The sequence below is a fragment of the Myotis lucifugus genome, unplaced genomic scaffold, assembly GCF_000147115.1.
Source record: "Myotis lucifugus unplaced genomic scaffold, Myoluc2.0 scaffold_30, whole genome shotgun sequence".
Lineage (NCBI taxonomy): Eukaryota > Metazoa > Chordata > Mammalia > Chiroptera > Vespertilionidae > Myotis > Myotis lucifugus.
In genome coordinates, this window is record NW_005871078.1 from 9,251,559 (window position 1) to 9,272,824 (window position 21,266).

At 40.4% G+C, this 21,266-nt stretch overlaps 1 protein-coding gene across 9 annotated transcripts in view; it reads right to left on the reverse strand.

The window, feature by feature from the left end:
* PPFIBP1 (PPFIA binding protein 1) overlaps nucleotides 1-21,266 on the reverse strand; it is a 161,264-nt gene that overhangs the window by 7,277 nt on the left and 132,721 nt on the right. For 7 of the 9 annotated variants that reach the window (XM_006086772.3, XM_023752320.1, XM_023752321.1 and 4 more), the window contains 12 exons: nucleotides 20,254-20,408; nucleotides 15,313-15,425; nucleotides 14,697-14,753; nucleotides 10,802-10,862; nucleotides 10,405-10,434; nucleotides 8,386-8,557; nucleotides 7,881-7,913; nucleotides 5,634-5,784; nucleotides 5,203-5,331; nucleotides 3,429-3,579; nucleotides 2,603-2,714; nucleotides 2,383-2,471 (listed from right to left, as the gene is read on the reverse strand). In XM_006086772.3, the coding sequence (XP_006086834.1) occupies nucleotides 2,383-2,471; nucleotides 2,603-2,714; nucleotides 3,429-3,579; nucleotides 5,203-5,331; nucleotides 5,634-5,784; nucleotides 7,881-7,913; nucleotides 8,386-8,557; nucleotides 10,405-10,434; nucleotides 10,802-10,862; nucleotides 14,697-14,753; nucleotides 15,313-15,425; nucleotides 20,254-20,408 (1,253 nt within the window). The remainder of the gene's footprint in view (nucleotides 1-2,382; nucleotides 2,472-2,602; nucleotides 2,715-3,428; nucleotides 3,580-5,202; nucleotides 5,332-5,633; nucleotides 5,785-7,880; nucleotides 7,914-8,385; nucleotides 8,558-10,404; nucleotides 10,435-10,801; nucleotides 10,863-14,696; nucleotides 14,754-15,312; nucleotides 15,426-20,253; nucleotides 20,409-21,266) is intronic. The other 2 variants (XM_023752322.1, XM_023752319.1) reach the window with 1 other exon arrangement.

The following is a 21,266-nucleotide window of genomic DNA, read 5'->3' on the forward strand; positions in this document are numbered from 1 at the left end:
TTTTATTTTTATGTACTATTTTATTTTTATGTACTATTAGATTTACAGAAGAGTTGCCAATAATAGTACAGAGAGTTCCATATACCCTTCACCCAGCTTCCCTTAGTGTTAACATATAACTATAACATATTCACTAAAACTAAGAAATTAACATAGACAATAATAAAATTAAACAAACTACAGACTTCATTCAGATTTCAACAGTTTTTTCATGAAGGTCCTTTTTCTGTCCCAGGATCCAACCCAGGATACCACATTAAAAACATATTTTTTTATGACTTAGAACTTCCAGGATCAAATTTTCTAAGGTCATTTATTCATTTACTAGAGGCCCGATACACGAAATTCGTGCAAGAGTAGGCTTTCCTTCCCCGGCCGAGGGCACCTGGGCTTCCCTTCAGCCACCAGCACCTGGGACCTGGGCATCCCTCGCAGAGGGAGGTCCTGCCCACCTGCCGCAGCCCGCTGGTCGGTGGCCTCGGCCTCCCTCTTTGGGGTGATCGTGGAGCCCCCCTGATTGATCGCCCTGCTGGCTGGTGGCCTGGGCCTTCCTCTGTGGGGAGATCATGGGGCAATGGCCGGGTCCCCGACCAATCGCATCGCACCCGCCTTGGCTGGCCTGGCACCAGCGGGTGTCATAGTGTGGTCATGGATGGTCCTCCGGATGGTCGTTCTGCTGTTCGACTGTTCGGTCGATTTGCATATTACACTTTTATTATATAGGGTAGCTATGAGAGTTATAGATATACTTTTTATAAAGATTTTAAGCCTGAATTTGCTCACATTCCTAGGGGAGCGTACTTAGACCTAGCTAGGCAGGCCAATATTTACTGAATTTGCTCCAGGTGGAGCTGTGAACTATCAAGAGCAGGGGTCTGGAAACTGCGTAGGTTCAAATGCCATATGATGTTTCTCCTACTCTGTAACTGTGGAAGCTCGGTCAAGTTACCTGATTTCTGGGTTCTTTCGCTTCCTCATCTAAAAACTGAGGATAATAAGAATGCTAGCTCAAGGACTGCCGAGACTTCAGTATTGATCCCAGTAAAGTGCCTGGCACACAGCAAATGTGCAACATACCACCTGTTAGTGTAGCAAGATGTGCCCACCAAGATATAGACTTGGTTCAATGATAGAGACGAAAGCAAATCCCATGAGCTGATCTCCAAGTTTCTTAATATTGGATAATTCTCATTTAAGTTAGCTGTTTGAAACTTTCAACTTATTTAAAGGAGATACTTATGGTAGCTGAATCCATAGCCCAGCTCACAAAAAAATAAAATAAAATAAATTTTGTTTCAGTAAAAGTATGTCAGGTAGAACCCAGGTAAGTACTGTGGCATCTAGAACACGTTCTCCTGGAATCCATCTCTCCCCACTGTTGTAAAGCAGGGGAAAGTCCTTCTACCCCTGGGGCAAAAGGCTGGACATATGAAACCATAATGAAGGAATCAGAGTGAAAGTCAACCTTTCCCCTACTTCTTTACCCCAGGGTGACTCCCGCTCTAGCAGAACTGGGCAGAAGTGAGAAGCTTCCAGGTAACAGTTCTCAAATGTGAGAGAAGACAAGTCCCTCTGGATTTCAGGCCAGAAGGGTAGCCTTTCCTGAGTGGTCACTGCATATAGGAATATAAAATTTAGAAACTGCCAGGGATTAAAAACTCCACACTCTATTTTTTTTTTTTTTTGGAAAGTTTTTAAAGGAAGTTTATTTTTTTATTGTAGCAGTAATATTTGTTCATGCAGAAGATTTTAAAAACAGAAAAGAAAAAAGAAAAACCATCTGTAATCTTACCGTTTAAAATTAACTACTCTTAACACTTTCGATTTTTTCTTATTTTGTGTATGCTTATTTGTGTTTGTGCCTACCTCATTACACACATTTTTGGGGGATCATATTTAAGTCTAGTTTTATTTCTTGCTTTTGCCACTTAACATATCGTGGGTAGACTAGAAGCCTTTATGCTAACATTTGAGAATTGTACATGGGATATATAGAGACTCGAGTACCATTGGCTTGGATAGGCACGTCCAGTCTATTACATGCCTCTGTAGCTGCATGCTGAATGTCATAAGTGACATTCAGAGGAACTGTTGTCCACACTCTATTTTTAAAAAAACATAAGATATAATTCACTCACCATACAATTCACCCATTCAAAGTATGCACTTCAATGCCTACTATATTGATTATACATGAAATCAATTTTCTGGATAGTTTGACTTAAATTAGGTTTTAAATCCTCCAACGCTGTTGCAACCACCAAATCCTACAATTTAAACCTAATGGGAAATATTCCTGCCCCTATCTTCAAGTTAAAGCAACGTATTCAAACTTGGTGAATCCTTGTGAAAACCCCCACACCCCAGGAGGGAATCACTTACGATAGTCATGTAATGGAGCATTCGACCATCTACCCGGCCTTCATCAAACTGGGTCTTGTACTGGGGGAGGCCAATGTCATCCAACCATCCTAAAGGAGAGAAATGTGCGTTGTTAACGTGCCACAGAATACCTGTCCTTGTGATTAAAAAGGAAGAGTGGCATTATTTATTTATTTGCTTGCTTCCTTACTTAGGAGTTCAAGAATTTAAAACCTCTTACTAGTGACCCAGTTGAAATCCAGCTTTCCGTGATTGGTTTCCTCTTCAGATCCCAGAGCTTGCAATGCCAGCTGGAGTTTCTTTCGATGAAGTGAATGCTTGATTCCAAGTTCCTGAAATAATAAACAGAAACACTGGCTTTACAATCCTGTCAATACGGGCTGGGTGCCACTGGCAATGGATGCAAATTCCTCCAAAATGAAGCGAACATCCAAGAGCCAACAATGACATTAAATCAGAATGCTAACTCTGGCTAGTAAAGAGTTGCTGAACAAAAGGCCCCTAGAAGGCCAAGACCACTGGAGTTAGTTCAGTGGAGAGTGTGAGACATTCACTAGCAGGCTCCTTCCTGGGCAAGACTGGAACTGTAGGATGCAGAACAGGAATTCTACTCTTATTAAATAATTGGGAAATAATTGGGAAATGTTAAATAATGGAACATAAAATGTAGAGCTCTTTTTTGTTGTTGTTGCCTTTTGCAAAGTGAAGTTGAATTGCATATATTACATTGGGGAGACCGGTTAATAACGATAAAGCCACAGAATGATTTTGAGAAATATGAGCTTAAGGTTTATTATTATGGCCATACAATTATTTTTCATTAAAATGCCCAGTGGCTTAAGTGTTCCATAAGGAATCATTACAACCAGATCCTTTGTTTTTAGTCCATGAAACAAAATAAGCACGAAGCAGGAAAGCCAGACTTTTCCAAGAGCACTTACTGGCTCCCCCCATTCCCATTTAAGGCGTAGAAAACAATCCTACATTCACATTCTCTATCTCTCTCTCAGAATTCATTATGTAAACAAAAACAAAGAAGCAGTCACCTTCTCTAGATCTTGTTGAGAAGCCTGCAAAAGTGTTTGGCCAGATGCAATCCAGTGCTTGCCAGAATTCAGGTAGGACCCCAAGCCCTGTTCCACAAGCCAATTGCAAACCTGCTCCTTGGTCCATTTGGCAAATGGCATATCCAAGTCACTACAGGAAAATGAACAATTGTATGAAAAACAATTCAAAGCCAATCCTATGGCTTATCATCAAGGTTGAACAACTGTATGTTCAACAGATATGGGTATTTCCTGGTGATACACATTGGACTGTGCAAAGCTTAATATCAGTACATATTTGGAAGAGGAAGTGGCACTGGCATTGAAAGTGACCTTGTGAGACCAATCTTCATTTCAAATGAAACCACAAAAGATGCAATGTGGTTCAGCAAAAGCATGTTCTGTAGAAGACCGAGTTGAACCAACAAGTCAAGTCATTGTACTAGTTTCAACCAATGTTGTTTGAAGACTGAATTCACAAACAGAAAACACTAGGTCAGATGAAAAGAAACTCAAAACTTGAATTAATTTTAGCAGAATAATGGTTTCTTTCCAGGTGGTGATCAACGAGAAGGGAGCAATATGTCATCACTGATTATAAGAAAGTATAATCAAAGCATATTTCTGTTTTCTTTTACTTTGACACACAAATAGTATTCCTGTTTGGGAAAAAAAAAAGTGGTGATAAGACTTTTTTTTTGTTTTATCAGCACAAGGAGGTCCTCTACTGTGTACAAAGAGAACATATGGCAAATGAGACTGCTCAGTATTTGGAGAAGGCTAACCAGAGTTAAAAGACTTAGTATCAATGATTGGTGCTATATGTTTGCCAACCCCACCCTTTTTATGCTCGGTAGGTCAGTATAGTACAGGTAGTTCCAAACCAGCCCTGAACTGTGGGAAAGGTGTAGGAAAAGTTCTTAGACTCGCAATAACTAAAACATTACATAATCCTAATAAGTTTAAGATTTCTGATAGAATCTATATCTTTAGGTGCTTTCACAGTTCCATTGTTTATTAAACAGTGATTTGTCAGATATTTAGCACATATAAATTAATTTAATCTTCAAAACCATTTTTCGGGCAAGGTACTAATACATACCACAAGAAACAGAGACACAAAGCATGAAAGTAGCTGTTCAACGTTATCCAGCTTATAGGAAGTGGTAAGACTAGAAATCAGACCCAAGCAATCTGCCTCTAGAACAGTGGTTCTCAACCTTCTGGCCCTTTAAATACAGTTCGTGATGTTGTGACCCAACCATAAAATTATTTTCGTTGCTACTTCATAACTGTAATGTTACTACTGTTATGAATCGTAATGTAAATATCTGATATGCAGGATGGTCTTAGGTGACCCCTGTGAAAGGGTTGTTCGACTGCCAAAGGGATCGCGACCTACAGGTTGAGAACCACTGCTCTAGAACCTACTCGTAAACACTATACTGTCCTATCTTTGCAAGGCTATGCTTTAGAGTACTTATAATTATTTTCTTTGAAAACTAAGTCTGATATTCATTCTAATACAGATGTTGCGGGCACTTCAGCTGTGGCTCCTCACCTAGCTCAGATAGCCCACATCTGCTGCACAGTTGTTCACCAACCATTGCCAAATTACACTGCTCTAAAGATGGCGGACCCTTCCACTAGGCATGGCTGTAAGCAATGGATCTGACTGTGCAACCCAGGGACAATACTAGCATTGCTGGTGCGCATGAGACCCCCCTGATGCTTGGGTAGAGATGCGGAAGTCCATTAGTTTGGATGTTCTTACCTATTAGATTGTCCCAAATCTCGAGACCAACCCAATCGGGGCCCAGCAGTTGCCCTCGTCCCTCCTCGTTTGAATTCAGTTTCAGACATGTCATCTGGGTTGAATGTAGTTGACTGACTTCTCCTAAGTCTGAAGAAAAGATACAACACACATTGCTGTATTCGACCTGAGGAGGCCTTAGACTAAGCAGAACATTTGTAATCGGTGTATACATTTGAGCTACTCCTCTGTGTCTGTCATTAGAGTAGACATTTGGATTTAAAGTTTGAGACCCAATGAGTTAATGAATCCCAAATCACAATCTTCCTTCCAGAAGAGGAACACGGAAGCTTTACAATTTCATATCCATTTTCAGCCAATTTTCCATTTCTTCCTACGTTTGAACAACATATAAGACAAAGTCCACTCCACTTGTTCACTCTGTTACTTACTTTCCGAAGAGTTTCATGATGCCTCGGGATTTCTTTTTGGAATCTGGAGATGATGGGGACATCTGGAAGGGGCTGCTCCCCTGTGAACCTTTTGGCCGAGGAGATACACCAGCCAGGTCTAGGTGCTCGGCTGTCTCCTTTTCTGTTTCAGCTATTCCAAGAAGAGAAAACAAACTCAATGAATTTTAGTATAGCAAATGAGCATGAGTAGAGGTTAGGTTCTTGGCTTTAACAACTGGTAAGAATTCTTCTGTTGGCCTATAAACCAAAAAGCACCCTGTTCTACTCTACATCAGTTGTGTGTAAAGTCAATTAACTTAAGAAATACAACACCTTTGAAATTCAAAGGTGTGATAGGATTGCCATATTCTTTCCTTAAGTAATTTAATTCATAATGGAATTATTCTCAATACTGCTATACCATTTGGTACTGCTGACTATCTCCTACATCCTTCAGGGTCATCATCTTCCTTAGCTTCTTGGCATGACTCTCTCCTTGATCTGCTATCTGATAGTTCCTTCTTTGCTATAGCACCCTGTTTTCCCTTCCTCCTCCACTCCACTCCAAGATTCTTTTCTAAGTTCCCTCTGCAGGATCTCTTGACAAGCCCACCCACTCTATGCTCAGCACTAAAATATGGCTTCACTCATTGATAAGCAGTTGGCATTAAAATCTATGGGCCTCATCTTTCTCTCCAGCCTCAGTATCTGCTGTGTATATTCCCAGTTCAGTGTGCCAAGGCTATCTTGGACTCAGCAAAATTCCCATACAATTTTTTTCTGAGTCTTCTCTTGATGTCCTTATTTAATATTTCATTAATATTAATTAATATGTTCCTTGCACTCCAGTTCAAACTCTGTCATTTTCTTTTCCTTCCTTCCTTACCTTTGGCATTTATTTCAAATCCGTTACCAAGTTCTGGCAATTCTTTATTCAAGAAATGTATTTTTGTTCATAACCTATTACATCCTAGGCACTGAGAGAAGAATGAACTGAATATGAATAATTTTTTGTTTGATATAAAATTAGTGTCTGTTGATTCTGCCTTACAAAAATAACATCCAAATTTGCTACTCTTGGATCTCCAAGCATTAACTATTTCAGTTCTTTTAGCTGTTCCTTAACGGGTGATCCCACACTAGCAAACACAAGGGCTACTGTTTCTTCAATGTGAGATTTTACACTTTTATGGAGGAAAGTAAAAGTTGTACAAAAATCACAGGAGCAGTGTCTTAGAGAGTGGTAAAGGTTACAGAGGTTGACTTTTCTATGAAGCAGAGCTGTGGTTATAGGTTATAGTAAGCAGCATTTGCCTCTTAGCATTGACAATACCTTTCTAAGAAAGGTAACAAAACATTTGAAAATAGTTATCTGGATGAATCAGTTTATTTTATTCATCCAGTGTTCATTTTAGACATTTAAGGCTACAAAGAGAGAGGAGTCACCTTTGAGGACCCATGTGAATAGATATGTGGATATCTATACAAGGTAACAGAGCCTGTTGGGAAAACCCAAAGGAACTTTCCATCCAAATCCTTACAGCCATGATGGGTATTGATGTTCCTGAGAAGTTGCCTACCCCACCCTCATTTCAAAAGCATCTCATTTTTATGTTTAGACTCTTTTTTTCCCCCTCCGGGAAGCCTGCCCTTTAAAGAGGAAAACTGAACTTCCTCCTCAGAAAATCACTTTGGGGGCAACTCCTCAAAGAACACATTGAGTTACCTGTGTCATCATGAAATGTTCCCTCTATCTTCAAAGCAATAACATGTCAGGAAAACGTTCCCCTAAGAGAATTAAGTCTAAAAGACCATTTTCAGACTCTTCCACAGATCTCTCTATTTGGCTAAAAATGTTTCTTTTTGGAGGCTGGGGAAGATGGAAACATGGGGCAGGAACGGCAAGGACCTGGAGTTAGTGTGAGAGGAACTGTGCTTCAAGGGTGAAAGCTGTTTAAATGCCAGGACACGCCTGCCCGGCACTCAGAGGGATGCTGTGCGCGCTGGATCCCCCCAGTGCTGCTCGCAAGGTGTCATTAGCATTGCTTACAACAGCATTTCCGCTTGAAAGCAAAGGTTCTACAGAGAGTCCTTTTTAGCAGAAGGTGGAAAGAACCCTCTGGAGTAGAGAACTACATCTTTTGGTTGCTGCCAGCGCGCTTTCTAGAGATCACAGATGCCAAGAGCAGGGATTAGCCCGGTTTGGAGCGCAGCACTAGCCGAGGCTGGCATGCAGGGGTACAATACCTAAGGTGGGTGCACTGGCACTTCGTTTACGATCTTCAGATATCCCAACAACGCACACAATCACACGCAACCCAATGGAGAGAACACAGGGGAATGACAAAATGAAACACAGATCAGACTCCTCCTCCCAAAGTACACACGGTGGAGGGAAGGCGAGTTCCACGCGACTCCACGAGCAGTGTCAACATGGGGTTAATTTGTCCACGTGAAAAACAGATGGGAAGCTGGTTACAATGAAGTCAGAGGGAATCATGGTTTTAGGTCTTCCTTCTGTGTACACCCCAGAAGAGAGAGCAAGGTGAGTCTACACAGAGCTACCTTCAGCAGACCACTGAATTAAATCCACGGAAGCATTTTTTTTTTTTTTTGCTAATTTCCTCCCTAAGTCATTCACCTTCATTTCTGAGAAAGAGAAATGCATAAATAGATGAGTCGGGGAAGGGAAGAGACTGTTCTCTTCCTTGTTCTGATGGAACTCGGGCAAAGGCGTTTTGGCCAGACCTACCCAAGTTCGGCGCACTTGCTGTCCTCTTATTACTTTTTATTTTAAAGAAGCCACGACCAAAGGAAGATCTGCCTTTTCGGGTGCCAAAGGGGTTGTCATCCAAGCAGGCATCGTGCCCTGGGGCTTTGGGCGGGAGGGTCCCAAACGGGCTGCTTTCTACCGGAGCTTTATCCTGAGAGAGAAGTAAAAATAAATGAAGCAACACCAATGCACATAATTATGAGCACCTGCCAGGCACAATACTGAATATGTTACATATGTGACTGCACTTAAAGGAATAACTAAACTAGTAAGTTGGTTATGAATACCAAGTGCCACATGAGAAGTTTAAAAAGTCAATTCTGAAAGCTACTTAAGAAGCAACAACAAAAAACATGCTTGTCACTAACTTATAACCCATATATTTAAATATTAGGGACTTTAAATATTAGGATAGATACAGAAATTCTCAAGTGTTCTTTGCCTCATCCCCCCAAAAAACAGAGAGATAAAAAAACCAGAATAGCAATAGACTTCTTTTCCAACAATTATGACACAGATCTGGCTAGGAGACAGTTCACAGTCTTTATAATATAACTGAATCTATAGAAGCCCAATACAGCATAATATAATTACTCCAGAAAGTAGGCATTATTCTCAAGCTTCTACACAAGCAGTGTAAGGAGATTGTATTCCAATTATTTTAAATATTCTCCTCAAAGAATTAATAAAATGAAGGTATAATCAGCAACTGTTTAAACTATTTTTGAAATGAGATCCTGGGATATATTCATATCCTGCCAGGAAGTTGTTAAATTTGGATTAACAATTTTCAAAAACTGTGATATATTCAGATACACTTACCTAAAACTAAAGTGACTATAATTAAATTGTTCTTGGTTGATTCAGAAGCTACTTCAGATTTCTACAGTATTTCAGAACTTCCATTGTGATTAAATTATGCTTTTCAATGCTGCTTATTATTTTTAGCTTTCTGGTTATTTGAACTGGCAATTATAGTAACATGGTCTTTTATATGGTTTCAGTATTATGCAACAAAGCTTTTGTTTGGATGCTCTCATTTCTCTAACATCTCCTGCCCTCTGTTTCTTCTGAAGTGGAGAAAAGGGCAAGGGGATGGATATAGGCTCTTAAGGTGGTTGGTTCTTTTACTCTACATATCTACCGCTCGTAGTAACTAAAAGTTTACAGATGCCACAGATTAGTGGCACTAATATTCATGTCTTAGCACTGATGTCAAAAGCACTCCGCTATTGAGTTGGCAGGGCGAAAAGAACAGAGGATGGCTTTAATTACAGCTGTGCCCACTGTCTGTGCTTCCTCAGTTCTACCTACACTATGACTCAAGGCACTGAGAGCCAATAGCCAAGAAACTGCATCTGGAAGTAGCCTGTCTACCAGACGGTAACCTCTACGAGGCTAATGATCGAAAATCAGAGGAAAGAAGAACCAGAGCACATCTCAACGATGCCTCTAAAATAGCAAACTGTTTGCTGGAGGTGGACAGTGGTTGCATAAAATAAACCTCTGGTGATCTAAGAAGGGCTTTCTGTGAGGTCAAAGGAAGCCCAGTGACGATCGCTAAGAACGTTAAACTGTGTGACTGAGAGTTTGGCATTTTCTTTTTGTTTTTCCAATAACCTATGGAGGTGAAATTCATGTAACATAAAAGTAACTATTCTAAAGTAATCCAGTGGCATTTAGTACATACACAATGTGTTGCAAACAACCACCTCTATCTAGTTCCAAAAGGCCTCCATGTTCTAAAGGGAAACCACTTACCATTAAGCGGCTTCTCCCCATTCCACTCTCCTCCGCCCCTGGCAACCACCAACCTCCGAGCTGTCTCTATAAATTTATCTAGCCTGGATATTTCACATAAATGGAATCATATAATACGTGATCTTTTGTGTCTGGCTTCTTTCATTTTGAGAGTTTTGTCTACTAGAGGCATTTAAGCAATCTTACGCACTAGAAGTTTAAAACATTTTTACATTGCAACCTGGACATGAAAATTACCTCTGGAGGCTTCTGAATAGACTCCTTTTCCTGTTCAAAACAACAACAGTTAAGATTGTTATAGGAATCTCTTATATATTCATAATTTGTCACATACAATTCCATAAATTAAAATAAATTTACATATATATCCCAGCTACAAAATCTGTTTCATTTATTTCCAACAACGTTTTATTATTAAAGTCTCTATTTTTGTTTTTATGCACTACTTTCAATCCTTCCTACCATACTTCTTGATATTTATCCTTAACCCAATCATTTCCTATTATCTAATAATTTTCCATCAAGAAACCACAAGCTCTTCTTAAGAGTTTTACTTGCAACATGTGAAAAGATGAAGATCCCTAAATATTTTCTTCTCAGGGTAACAGACAGGAAAAAAAAACACAGAACCAACCCCATCTGATGACTCTTTCTTCAGATTGCCCAGGCTGCTAGACTTCTGCAGACTTGAAGTTCTAAAAATAACAATAATAATAATTAGGATTAATAATAAGTGGCTCTGGTGCCACTGTTTTTAAGTAGGATATCTTGGAAAGAAACTAGAATTGTGTGTGGGTTGAATCCTGGTAATAAAAGAACATCTGGATTCCGGCAGTCACTTATGAGCTTAAGAAAATTATAACATTTAGTTCTTTTAAAAGCAGGGGTGGTTAACTGTCCTGCCAATAACTGTAAACGTCCTGCACATGTTTGAGTAGCTGGAAAAACACTTAGGACTATTCTTGTGATGTCAATATTCGAAAATTTAAACCAGTTTTCCGAGGCCTAATGTTAGATCCTTTGCATGTATACCTTTATACACTGGGAACTTTTTAAGTATTCATGTACTATCCTATCTAATAATAGACAAACATGGTAATTGACCGTACCTTCGCTACGCCTCCCATGGGCTAATCAGCGTGATATGCAAATTAACCGAACCAAGATGGCGGCCAGCAGCCACGCACTGAAGCAAGCAGGAGGCTTGCTTGCTCCAGTGATGGATGAAGCCAAGGTTCCCCGCCTGCCACGGCCCAGCTCTGAGCTCCGAAAGCAACAAAGTTTCAATTATAGAAGCTAAACAAACCCCAGATACCTGCTTTCAGCAGGCTGTGGCCTCAGAGCTGGAGGGAGCAGGAGCTGGCTCTCAGCTCCAGTGACGGCAACAAAGTTTCAATTATAGAAGGTAAATAAATCCCAGAATTAAAAAAAAAAAGAAAAAAGGAGAGGCTTGGAGTTTCAGTCGCTGGCCAGCCTGAAAATGGCTCTCAGCCCCTCACCCAAACTGGCCAGGCACCCCAGTGGGGACCCCCACACTGAAGGGGGTGTGGCCAGCTGCAAACAGCCATCAGCCCCTCACCCAGGCTGGCCAGGCACCCCAGAGGGACCCCCACCCTGATCCGGGACACCCTTCAGGGAAAACCAGCTGGCCCCCACCTGTGCACCAGGCCTCTATCCTATATAGTAAAAAGGTAATATGCAAACTGACCCTAACAGCAGAAAGACTGGGAATGACTGGTCACTATGACACACACTGACCACCAGGGGGCAGACGTTCAATGCAGGAGCTGCCCTCTGGTGGTCAATGAGCTCCCACATGGAGGAGCTCTGCTCAGCCACAAGCCAGGCTGATGGCTGCCATTACAGCGGTGGTAGTGGGAGCCTCTCCTGCCTCCTCAGCAGCACTAAGGATGTCCGACTGCAGCTTAAGTCTGCTCCCCGCTGGCAAGTGGACATCCCCGGAGGGCTGCCGGGCTGCCAGAGGGATGTCTGATTGCCAGCTTAGGCCCAATCACCCGGGGAGCAGGCCTAAGCCAGCAGGTGGTCATCCCCCAAGGGGTCCGACAGACTGCGAGAGGGCACAGGTTGGGCGGAGGGAACCCCCTCCCCGAGTGCACAGATTTTTGTGCACTGGGCCTCTAGTTTACATATAATCCTCTAATTAAAATAAAGGATGAAGCCCTGGCCAGTGTGGCTCGGTTGGTTGGGTGTTATCCTGTGCACCGAAAGGTTACTGGTTCCATTTCCGGTCAGGGCACATGCCTGGGTTGTGGACTAGGTCTCCAGTAGGGGGAGTGCAGGAGGCAGCCAATCGATGTTTCTCTCTCCCTCTCCTTTCCTCTCTCTAAAAATCAATTTAAAAAATCTCTTACAAAAATAAATAAAGCATGAAAATTTTACTTTTCAATTCTCAAAGAAATCGATTTTCTGAGTCTGACAGAGCACTTCATTTGTAATTCTGATCAAAGCATAGTAGAGGAATCCCTCTTACTGTCCATATAAATTCATTTGCTATCCTCGTCACAGCAAAGTGACATTGTAAACATTCAGAGGCTCTCTCTTTCACAGGATTAGCATTCAGTTTTATAGAGCTGGTCTTATTTAAAACTGAAGGCAGGAATATGTGACTAGTTTCAAAAGAGAGAGGGAAAAAGTAATACTTTTGCTCAAAGAAACAGAATAATATAAATACCAGGTGTACCGGTTAATAATGTGGATTTTGTAATCAAAGAAAACATGATCATTTCAAGAGAAACATCAAAAGTATTTTATTCAAAGTAATGTCCATCGCTAGCTACACATTTCCCCCATCTTTCAGGTAATTTGTGGGTACCATCTCAATAGCACGTTTTTTGTTTTGAGGCAAACCATTCAGAGACCCAATTTTCCACTTCTTCGTATGTTTTGAAGTGCTGCTCAGAAAGTGCGTGTGCCATCGATCAGAACAAGTGGTAATCTGAAGGAGCAAGATCTGGTGAATACAGCGAGTGGGTTAATACTTTCCAGGCAATATAATTTAACATGTCTTTAAATGGTTTAAATGTGCGATGGTGCGTCATCATGAAGCAAAATTACTTTGCTGTGTCTTCTGGCCCATTCTGGTCGTTTCACAATCAAATCGTGGTTCAAATTGATTATTTGTTGTTGGTAGCGATCAGTATTAACAGTTTCACCTGGTTTTAGAAGCTCATAATACACCACACCTTCCTGATCCCGCCAAACGCAGAGCATTGTCTTCTTTCCGAAGCGATTTGGCTTTGCAGTCGATGTTGATGGTTGACCTGGATCAACACATGATTTTGTGCGTTTGGGATTCTCAAAATAAATCCACTTTTCATCGCCAGTCACAGTTCGATGCAAAAATGAATTTCTTTCGTGTCGTTGAAGCAACATTTTACTGATGACTTTTCGGTTTTCTATTTGTCTTTCGTTCAGTTGATGTGTCACCCATTTTCCTTCCTTTAAAATCTTTCCCGTTGCTTGTAAACGATCAGAAATTGTTTGCTGAGCAACGTTTAATCTTTCTGCAAGTTGTTTTGAGTTTGACACGCATCTTCATCCAATAATGCTTGTAATTGTTGGTCTTCAAACTTTTTCGGTTGACCTGGATGTTCTTTGTCTTTCACATCGAAATCATAACTTTTAAAGCATTTAAACCAGCGTTCACAAGTATCTTGAGATGGAGCATGCTCACCATAAGCTTCCTGAAGTATACGATAACTTTCAACAGCATTTTTCTTCAAAATAAAGTAATGAATTAAAACTTCCTGCAAATGCTCTTTTTTTGGCACAAAATTTGACATTTTTAAGCATAAAAATATCTATGAGGTTAATACCTTCAGCAAATTTGACATATGAAGTTTTGAAGCTTGCTGTCAATATAACAAAATAGCATACATATCAAATCGCATATATATCAACATATATGTAACTCCACCTGTTAAAAAAAATCCGCATTAGTAACTGGTACACCTGGTATACAAACAAATGTTTAAAAGGCATTTGTCATGTATTTATGTGTAAATACGTTGCTAGAAGTGTCTACCACCATATAAAGTATAATGGTGAAAAAGATCTTATCTTTGAGTACTTTTTGAGGAATACATTTTCCTAATTTAATACAGACTTGAACTTGGATAAACATAGATATTAGGTCAGTTTATCAATTTGATAGTGCAGAAAACCAATGCAACTTTCCAGCCACCACACTACTCTGTGATTCTTTTCTGCAAGATTTAAAATATCAGCACAAAAGTGAAATTACAAGCACTGAACTTCAGGGGAAAACTGGTAAAGAAGGCTAAAGATATACAGAAACTTGGCATGAGACAATGATAAGTGAGCAAGTATTTCTTTGTCAACTTACATCCCCCACCCTCACCTCACCTCCACTTTATCATTACAGTTTCATTCATTAATTCAGGCCTCATAGTCACTCACTTTCCATACTGGTTACTGTTAGTGTAAGGGAAGCTTCCTCTACCGGAAGTACCAACCACACTTTTCACATTCAATCACTTATAACTTACGAAAGACTGTCAGACATTTGGGTTTCAACAGCAGCGCCAAGGGTTCTTTTTCCATCACTAAAATTTAAAAAAAGAAAGTATTTGTAAACTTCATGAAGAAAAGACCATATATATTCAAAGTGAACAGAACTGTCAAAAACAAACACTTGTGCAAGGAAAGTTATTTCTCTTTTTTTGGTATTGTATTTTATTTTATTTTGTCTAATTGTAAGATTAGGCAATTAATTTGGGACTATGTTCCCCCCAAATCCTATTTGCCTATGCAAAAACTATTGTATCCCTGTCCTATCTCCTCCATAGCCATTGTCCAGTCTCAGGCACAGGACTGCTGCTATTCTGCTCGCAGCCCTTTGAGGGGCACCCAGGACCTAGGACATAGACTCCCTCTCTAACCTGACCCAAAGCACATCCTCAGCCTCATCTCCAGTTACTTCTGGCTTCACACCTGTTATTTCAATAACACAAAACTGATAAGGTTTCCTGGTGCATGTCTTACTGTTTCTTGCTTCTCTGGGTAAGAAATCGTGTCTGTCAATAAATGCAAAGCACCCTTGCTTTTGGTTGACCTACTTTTCCAAACATTTATACTTGCAACGTTAGGACATTAATGACATACTTCTCAAATGAAGTCTCGGACTTAGGAGGCAATTTTGCTTTCTCAGGCGTTTCCAAGCCTTTAGATGCTGGTAATAATGAAGGGGTTGACACCTGCAAGATGCTGGTGTGGAACTGTAATATAATAATAAAAAGTCAAAAGTGAGTCACATCAAACAAAACACAAGCCACAGAGCAACCAAAATTCAGGATATAAACACCTAGAAATGCTAATCAGAGAAGACATTCTGGAGGAAGGTAATTTTTGAACCTGGTTCTGTATAAGATACTGAATATTGTAAGACATAATAAATACTATTAATTAAGTTAATAGTAAAATCTTAACACTTGCCTAACGCAAGTCACTTCACTGGGCATCAATTTTCTCTGTAAAATGAGCACTACTTTCACTTTAGTTTCTACTGCTAGTCGAAAATAAAATGTTGGTCACTCCAGTTAATTATTATTCTGTGTGTGAGCAAGCTGATTTCAATGAACAGAATTAATGAAAAATAGAATTAAAACAATTTATAATGTACTTTGTGATTATACTATTTAAAATACTTTGCTTAATAGTAACAATATTACAACAACAACAAAAATACACTTTCCCACACAAATGCCTTGTGTATCCTGAGGATGGACTCTGTGAAAAAAAATTATATACTCTGGTTTTCAATAATTTCTGACAACCAGAGAGCAGTTAGATGGTTGGACACATCATGAACAAACAAATGAAACACTTTTAGCAAATATTTCAGTAAAAAAGTGAACAAAACTCGCCTTAGTGAGTTGACTCACTTCTGCAGGTTAACCAACCATGACTCACCTCTATAAGTCAGCCACCAAGGTAGGGGCTCACACCAGCAAACACACCTCTAAATGCCACCCAGTCAACAACAGTCTCACCTTCATAACCACATCCGGCTGCTGTCAACTCACTCCTGCTTCCTCTGAAGGTCCACCAGTCCTTGAGCTCCAAGCATCCTAAAACCCTCTATATCAGTGGTTCTCAACCTTCCTAATGCCGCGACCCTTTAATACAGTTCCTCATGTTGTGGTGACCCCCAACCATAAAATTATTTTCGTTGCTACTTCATAACTGTAATTTTGCTACTGTTATGAACTGTAATGTAAATATCTGATATGCAGGATGTATTTTCATTGTTACAAATTGAACATAATTAAAGCATAGTGATTAGTCACAAAAACAATATGTAATTATATATGTGTTTTCCAATGGTCTTAGGCGACCCCTGTGAAAGGGTCGTTCGACCCACAGGTTGAGAACTGCTGCTCTATAAGATCAGTTTGGAGAGAGTGTCCCTGACCAACCAAGTCCACTCTCTTAAATAAGCAATAAATTCAGCTTTGTGAGTTTTGTTTCAGTTACTGAGCGGTGGTCTCATCCTTGGACACTATCAAAGGTTATAAAATGTGAAATCTGTTAAAGTAACCAGATTGGGCCCAAGATGGTGTGGGTCATGCGAAGCCCCGCATCAGCAAACCTGAACTGAATGAAATGTCTGTGCTCAGCTCTCCCAGAAAAGGAGGGCCTCGGTCAGCCCAGCAGTACTGGCTGGCTCCCACAAGTTACCTGACGGGGCTCCAAGACTTCCCTTTGCTCCATGTAAGGAAAGTAACCCTGTTTTCACCAATCAGCAAGTGCCTCACTAACTTCCCTGCTCCTGCTCACTTCTACAAAAAGCCTTTCATCTTGTACAGCTCCTTGGGCCTTTCTATCTCATCTCCTAGATTGGATGCTGCTGGATTCATGAATTGATGCGTTAAGCCAACAAGACATTTTAAATTTACTCAGTCGAATTTTGTTCTTTAACAAGTCATCTTATTATAAAAGACATTATTTCACTATCTTTTTATTTCCAGTTTGAATCTTTATGATTTATCCTGGACAACTTATTTAGCCATCATCCCTGCTTCCTGAAGTTCTTATCTCCTTGGGTTCCTACTCAAGAAATAAATGAACTTCCACTAGCAGACTGATTTTCTTTATTTCCTTTCAAACCTTAGGGCTTTAAATTCAACTTCAAATCTCCCTCCTGGCTTTTCATTTAAAACTAGTGACCCCATGCACAGATTTGTGCACATTGAAAGGAAATTAATTAGAAGGTGGCCGGCAGGGCGGGACTGGGTGAGACAGCTCACTCAATGGCTGTTGAGTGTAACTTTCCCTTAAGGTGTAAATATATATTTAACAATTAGGGACCTTTTCCCTTTAAAACATTTCTTATTCCTTATCTAATCCCATTTTTTCCAGTTTTATTGACATATAATTGACGTACAGCACTGTATAAGTTTCAGGTTTACAGCATAATGACTGGACTGATTTATATTGTGAAATGGTTACCACAATAAGTTTAGTTAATGCCCATCACCTCAGAGATTTAAAAAAAAGGGAAGAAAATGTTTTGTTTTGTTTTCTCTTGTCATGAAAACTTTTAGAATGTACTCTCTTAGTAACTTTCAAATATGCCACACATCAGTGTTAATTATAGTCACATGCATGTACATTACATTCCCAGTACTTATATTTATAACTGGAAATTTGTACCTTTTACCACCAATCCACCCACTACTAATTCCTTGCTAAGGACATATTTTAGCCCTCTCTTATATTTAAGAGAAATGTTAATTGTTGTCTCCCTGAATTCATTTTCATTCAATTCAAATTTCATCTTCTCATTATGTAATTATCAGCAACAGATATAAAAAGTAAAGATGCCATTTGGTTTCTTCTAATTACTTACTGAGATGAGCAAAGAAGGAACTGCTAAATATAAGGGACCTAAGGTTGTTTTGTTAAAAAATAAAACTTTTTCCCATTCCCAGTCTCTCCAGACAGCACATTATATTAAAACTAGAGGCCCGGTGCATGGATTCGTGCACTGGGGGTGGGTGGGGGGGTGGGGGGGGGGTGTCCCTTGCACCGGTGCACAATTAGGACCAGTGAGGGACCGCAGGAGGGCTCGAGGGCATGTCCAGCCCATCTCGCCCAGTCCCGATCAGCCGGACCTCAGCAGCAAGCTAACCTACCAGATGAAGCATCTGCCTCCTAGTGGTCAGTGCATGTCATAGCTACTGGTCAAACGGTTGCTTAGGCTTTTATATATATACATTAAGAAATGGTTTCAGGGGGCTGTCAGGAAATGAAGACATGTGTGTGTCTTTGTTAAGAACTTAGGAAGATTTAAGGGGGCGCTGTCTCATTGACCCTTAAAAACAGATCTTAAACTCTAAAAATAAGGGGATATCCCACAGTAGCCTTACAGGGAACCTAAGGTAGAGAAGGATTATTGTGAAGGTATCTCATTAATCAAATAATGCTTTTATCTAATGGAGTGGATAACAAATTGACTCATAAGAAATTCTGAGTGTTTAAAATACTGTACCAAAGGGACTAAAAGGGACAAAGATAGGAAAAAACTAAAGGCGGCTTTGGACCTATATGGACACTTTTACAGAAAACTACTATCTGCAAGTACATCCCCTTCTTGTAGGAAAGGAAGGATGACTCAGAAGGAAAAACCAAGAGCCCAGAGGACTGAGTCCTAACAAAGGAACTGGCACCACATGCCTGGCTAGATTTTTGAATTGCTTTTAAATGAGATACCTGGGTCCCTTCTGTTGTCCCTCTTTTAAATGAGAGTGCCTGTAGCAGTTATGTTATACCTATCCCTCCCTTAAGTTCCCGGTTCTTAAACTGAATGGAGTGGTACCCAAAAAGCTGTGCCCAAGAAGATGCACCTGAGGAGCAGCTGTGCCCAAGAAGATGCACCTGAGGAGCTTCATGTACATCATGACCTGGTCTGGATGACAAGTTCCTGGGATGCTGATGCCTAATTGGAATGAAACTAAGGGGTCTTTGGAGAGGGAGTAGGTATACTGTGAATGGGAGAGGGATATAAACTGTTGTAGCCAGAGAGTGAGGGGCAGATTTATTTTCCAAATGTGGTTGCACCAAGAGATCCCATCTCACATGTCCTTACAATGTGATATTGCCACTTGTCCATCAAGAGGTAATTGATAACTCCTTCTCCGTGAATCTGGGTGGGCCTATGACTAAGGAGAAGAGATGCTACATGACTTCTGAGAAACATCATAAAAGGTGATACGAATTTGCCTAGTCCTCTTCTTGGGATACGCATCTTCAGGACCAGCCATTGTATTATGAAGAGGCCAAGCAGTCACATGCAGTGGGTCCAGCCAGGGCCTCAGCTGAAGTCCCAGCCAACGGCCAGCCCCAACCACCAGATAGAGGAATGGGTGGCCTTCAGGTGACTCAAGCCCCAGCCTTTGCGCCACTCCCGCTGCTGCCAAGTGGAGCAGAGACCAGATGTTCCTGCTGAGCCCGGGCCAAAGTGCAGATTCGTCAGCAAAATAAATGTTGTCATTCAAGACACAAAGAGTTGGGGTGGGGCGCAATAGATAATGGAGAAAGGTATCAGTGGCAATTTGATATGAAAGTAAAATAAGTGAGTTTAAGACTTTATTCCCCTCCAGTTGCTTCTTCCAAATCTAAAGAAATCAGAGGAAAATTTCAATCCTTCATATTACAGCGTCTCCATCAAAGGTGACTCAAATCAATTTCTCTATATAATCTCACTTTATCCCCACTTTATTTATTCCCTACTTATTATTTAATATATAGATTAGAATCCCATATTTAAGATGACATCTATCCCTAAGGGATTCTTATATTTTTCCTGAATTACATAAGCAATTTTGACATTGCCCAGGGCATTTATTTATTAAAAAGAAGGGGGGAAAAACATACACACATTTCAAATAAAAACTTATAGGGCACAAAAACTTTCAGGGCAAACCAAGTCATCAGTACCAAGCTGAGAAAAAAATCCCATGTCTTTCGTGTTGTCCACAGCACTTTAACTTTCAATGACACACTCTCCCCAGCAGGAAGAGACTATTGGGAGTCTATACATACCTCTTCCGGAACACTTGTGTTCAGTGGGTCACGACTGGGAGACCCCATCACTGGCGTGGATGACAGACCTTTCTCCAGTTCCCCAAAACCCTGTGCTTCCAGAAAAGTGGAGATGGAACCGGAAGTGGGCAGGTCATCATAGTCACCCTCTTGGCCTAGGAAAAGACAAAGAAAACAGAGGACCAACAGCAAATTTTCACTTTTGGAAGAAGAATCCCAAATATATTAAATGTAAAAATTTTTCTGATCCTCAAAAAAAAATCCAAAGAGTCAGCTTCTGAAATCATTTGAAAAAAACACAGGACCTAGGAAACAACACCTTCAACTGGTAGCATCTGAGGCCCCGGGGCTTTGGGCCATGTGAGTACCCAGCTGTGGTATTAATAGAGGTATTAACTGATAGTGGTGTCAACAGGGGCAATGATAGACTCACAAGATTAAAATTAAAAAGTGAATTCAGCCTGGCCGGCGTGGCTCAGTGGTTGAGCATCTGCCTATGAACCACGATGTCACGGTTCGATTCCCGGTCAGGGCATATGCCTGGGTTTCAGGCTTGATCCCCAATGTGGGGTGTGCAGGAGGCAGCCAATCAATGAATCTCTCCCCTCATTGATGTTTCTTTCCCTCTCTCCCTCTCCCTTACTCTCTGAAATCAATAAAAAATATCTTTTTTTTTTAAAAAAGTGAATTCAGTTCAACAACTCTCCTGTACTTTTGTTTCAAAATTTGGAGGCTTTACACAAATTTCAGCTCAGAAATAACCAAGCTGAGAAATACCAGTGGTACCAAAAGAGTCACCATTTAAACAACTCCGTTTTCATCACTACCAAGCTCCTAAAGAAAAAAGAAAAACATAGAAAGAGAAGAAAAAGAGATAACGCCCTTTTGATCCCCAAAAGGATCCTTTTATTCCACTCATTTTAAAGCAGAAAGAACAGCATAATGGGGAAAAGCAACCACGAGTGTCTTCCAAAAGACTTGCTAATCTCCAGTGCTTATTTTTAGAGCAAATA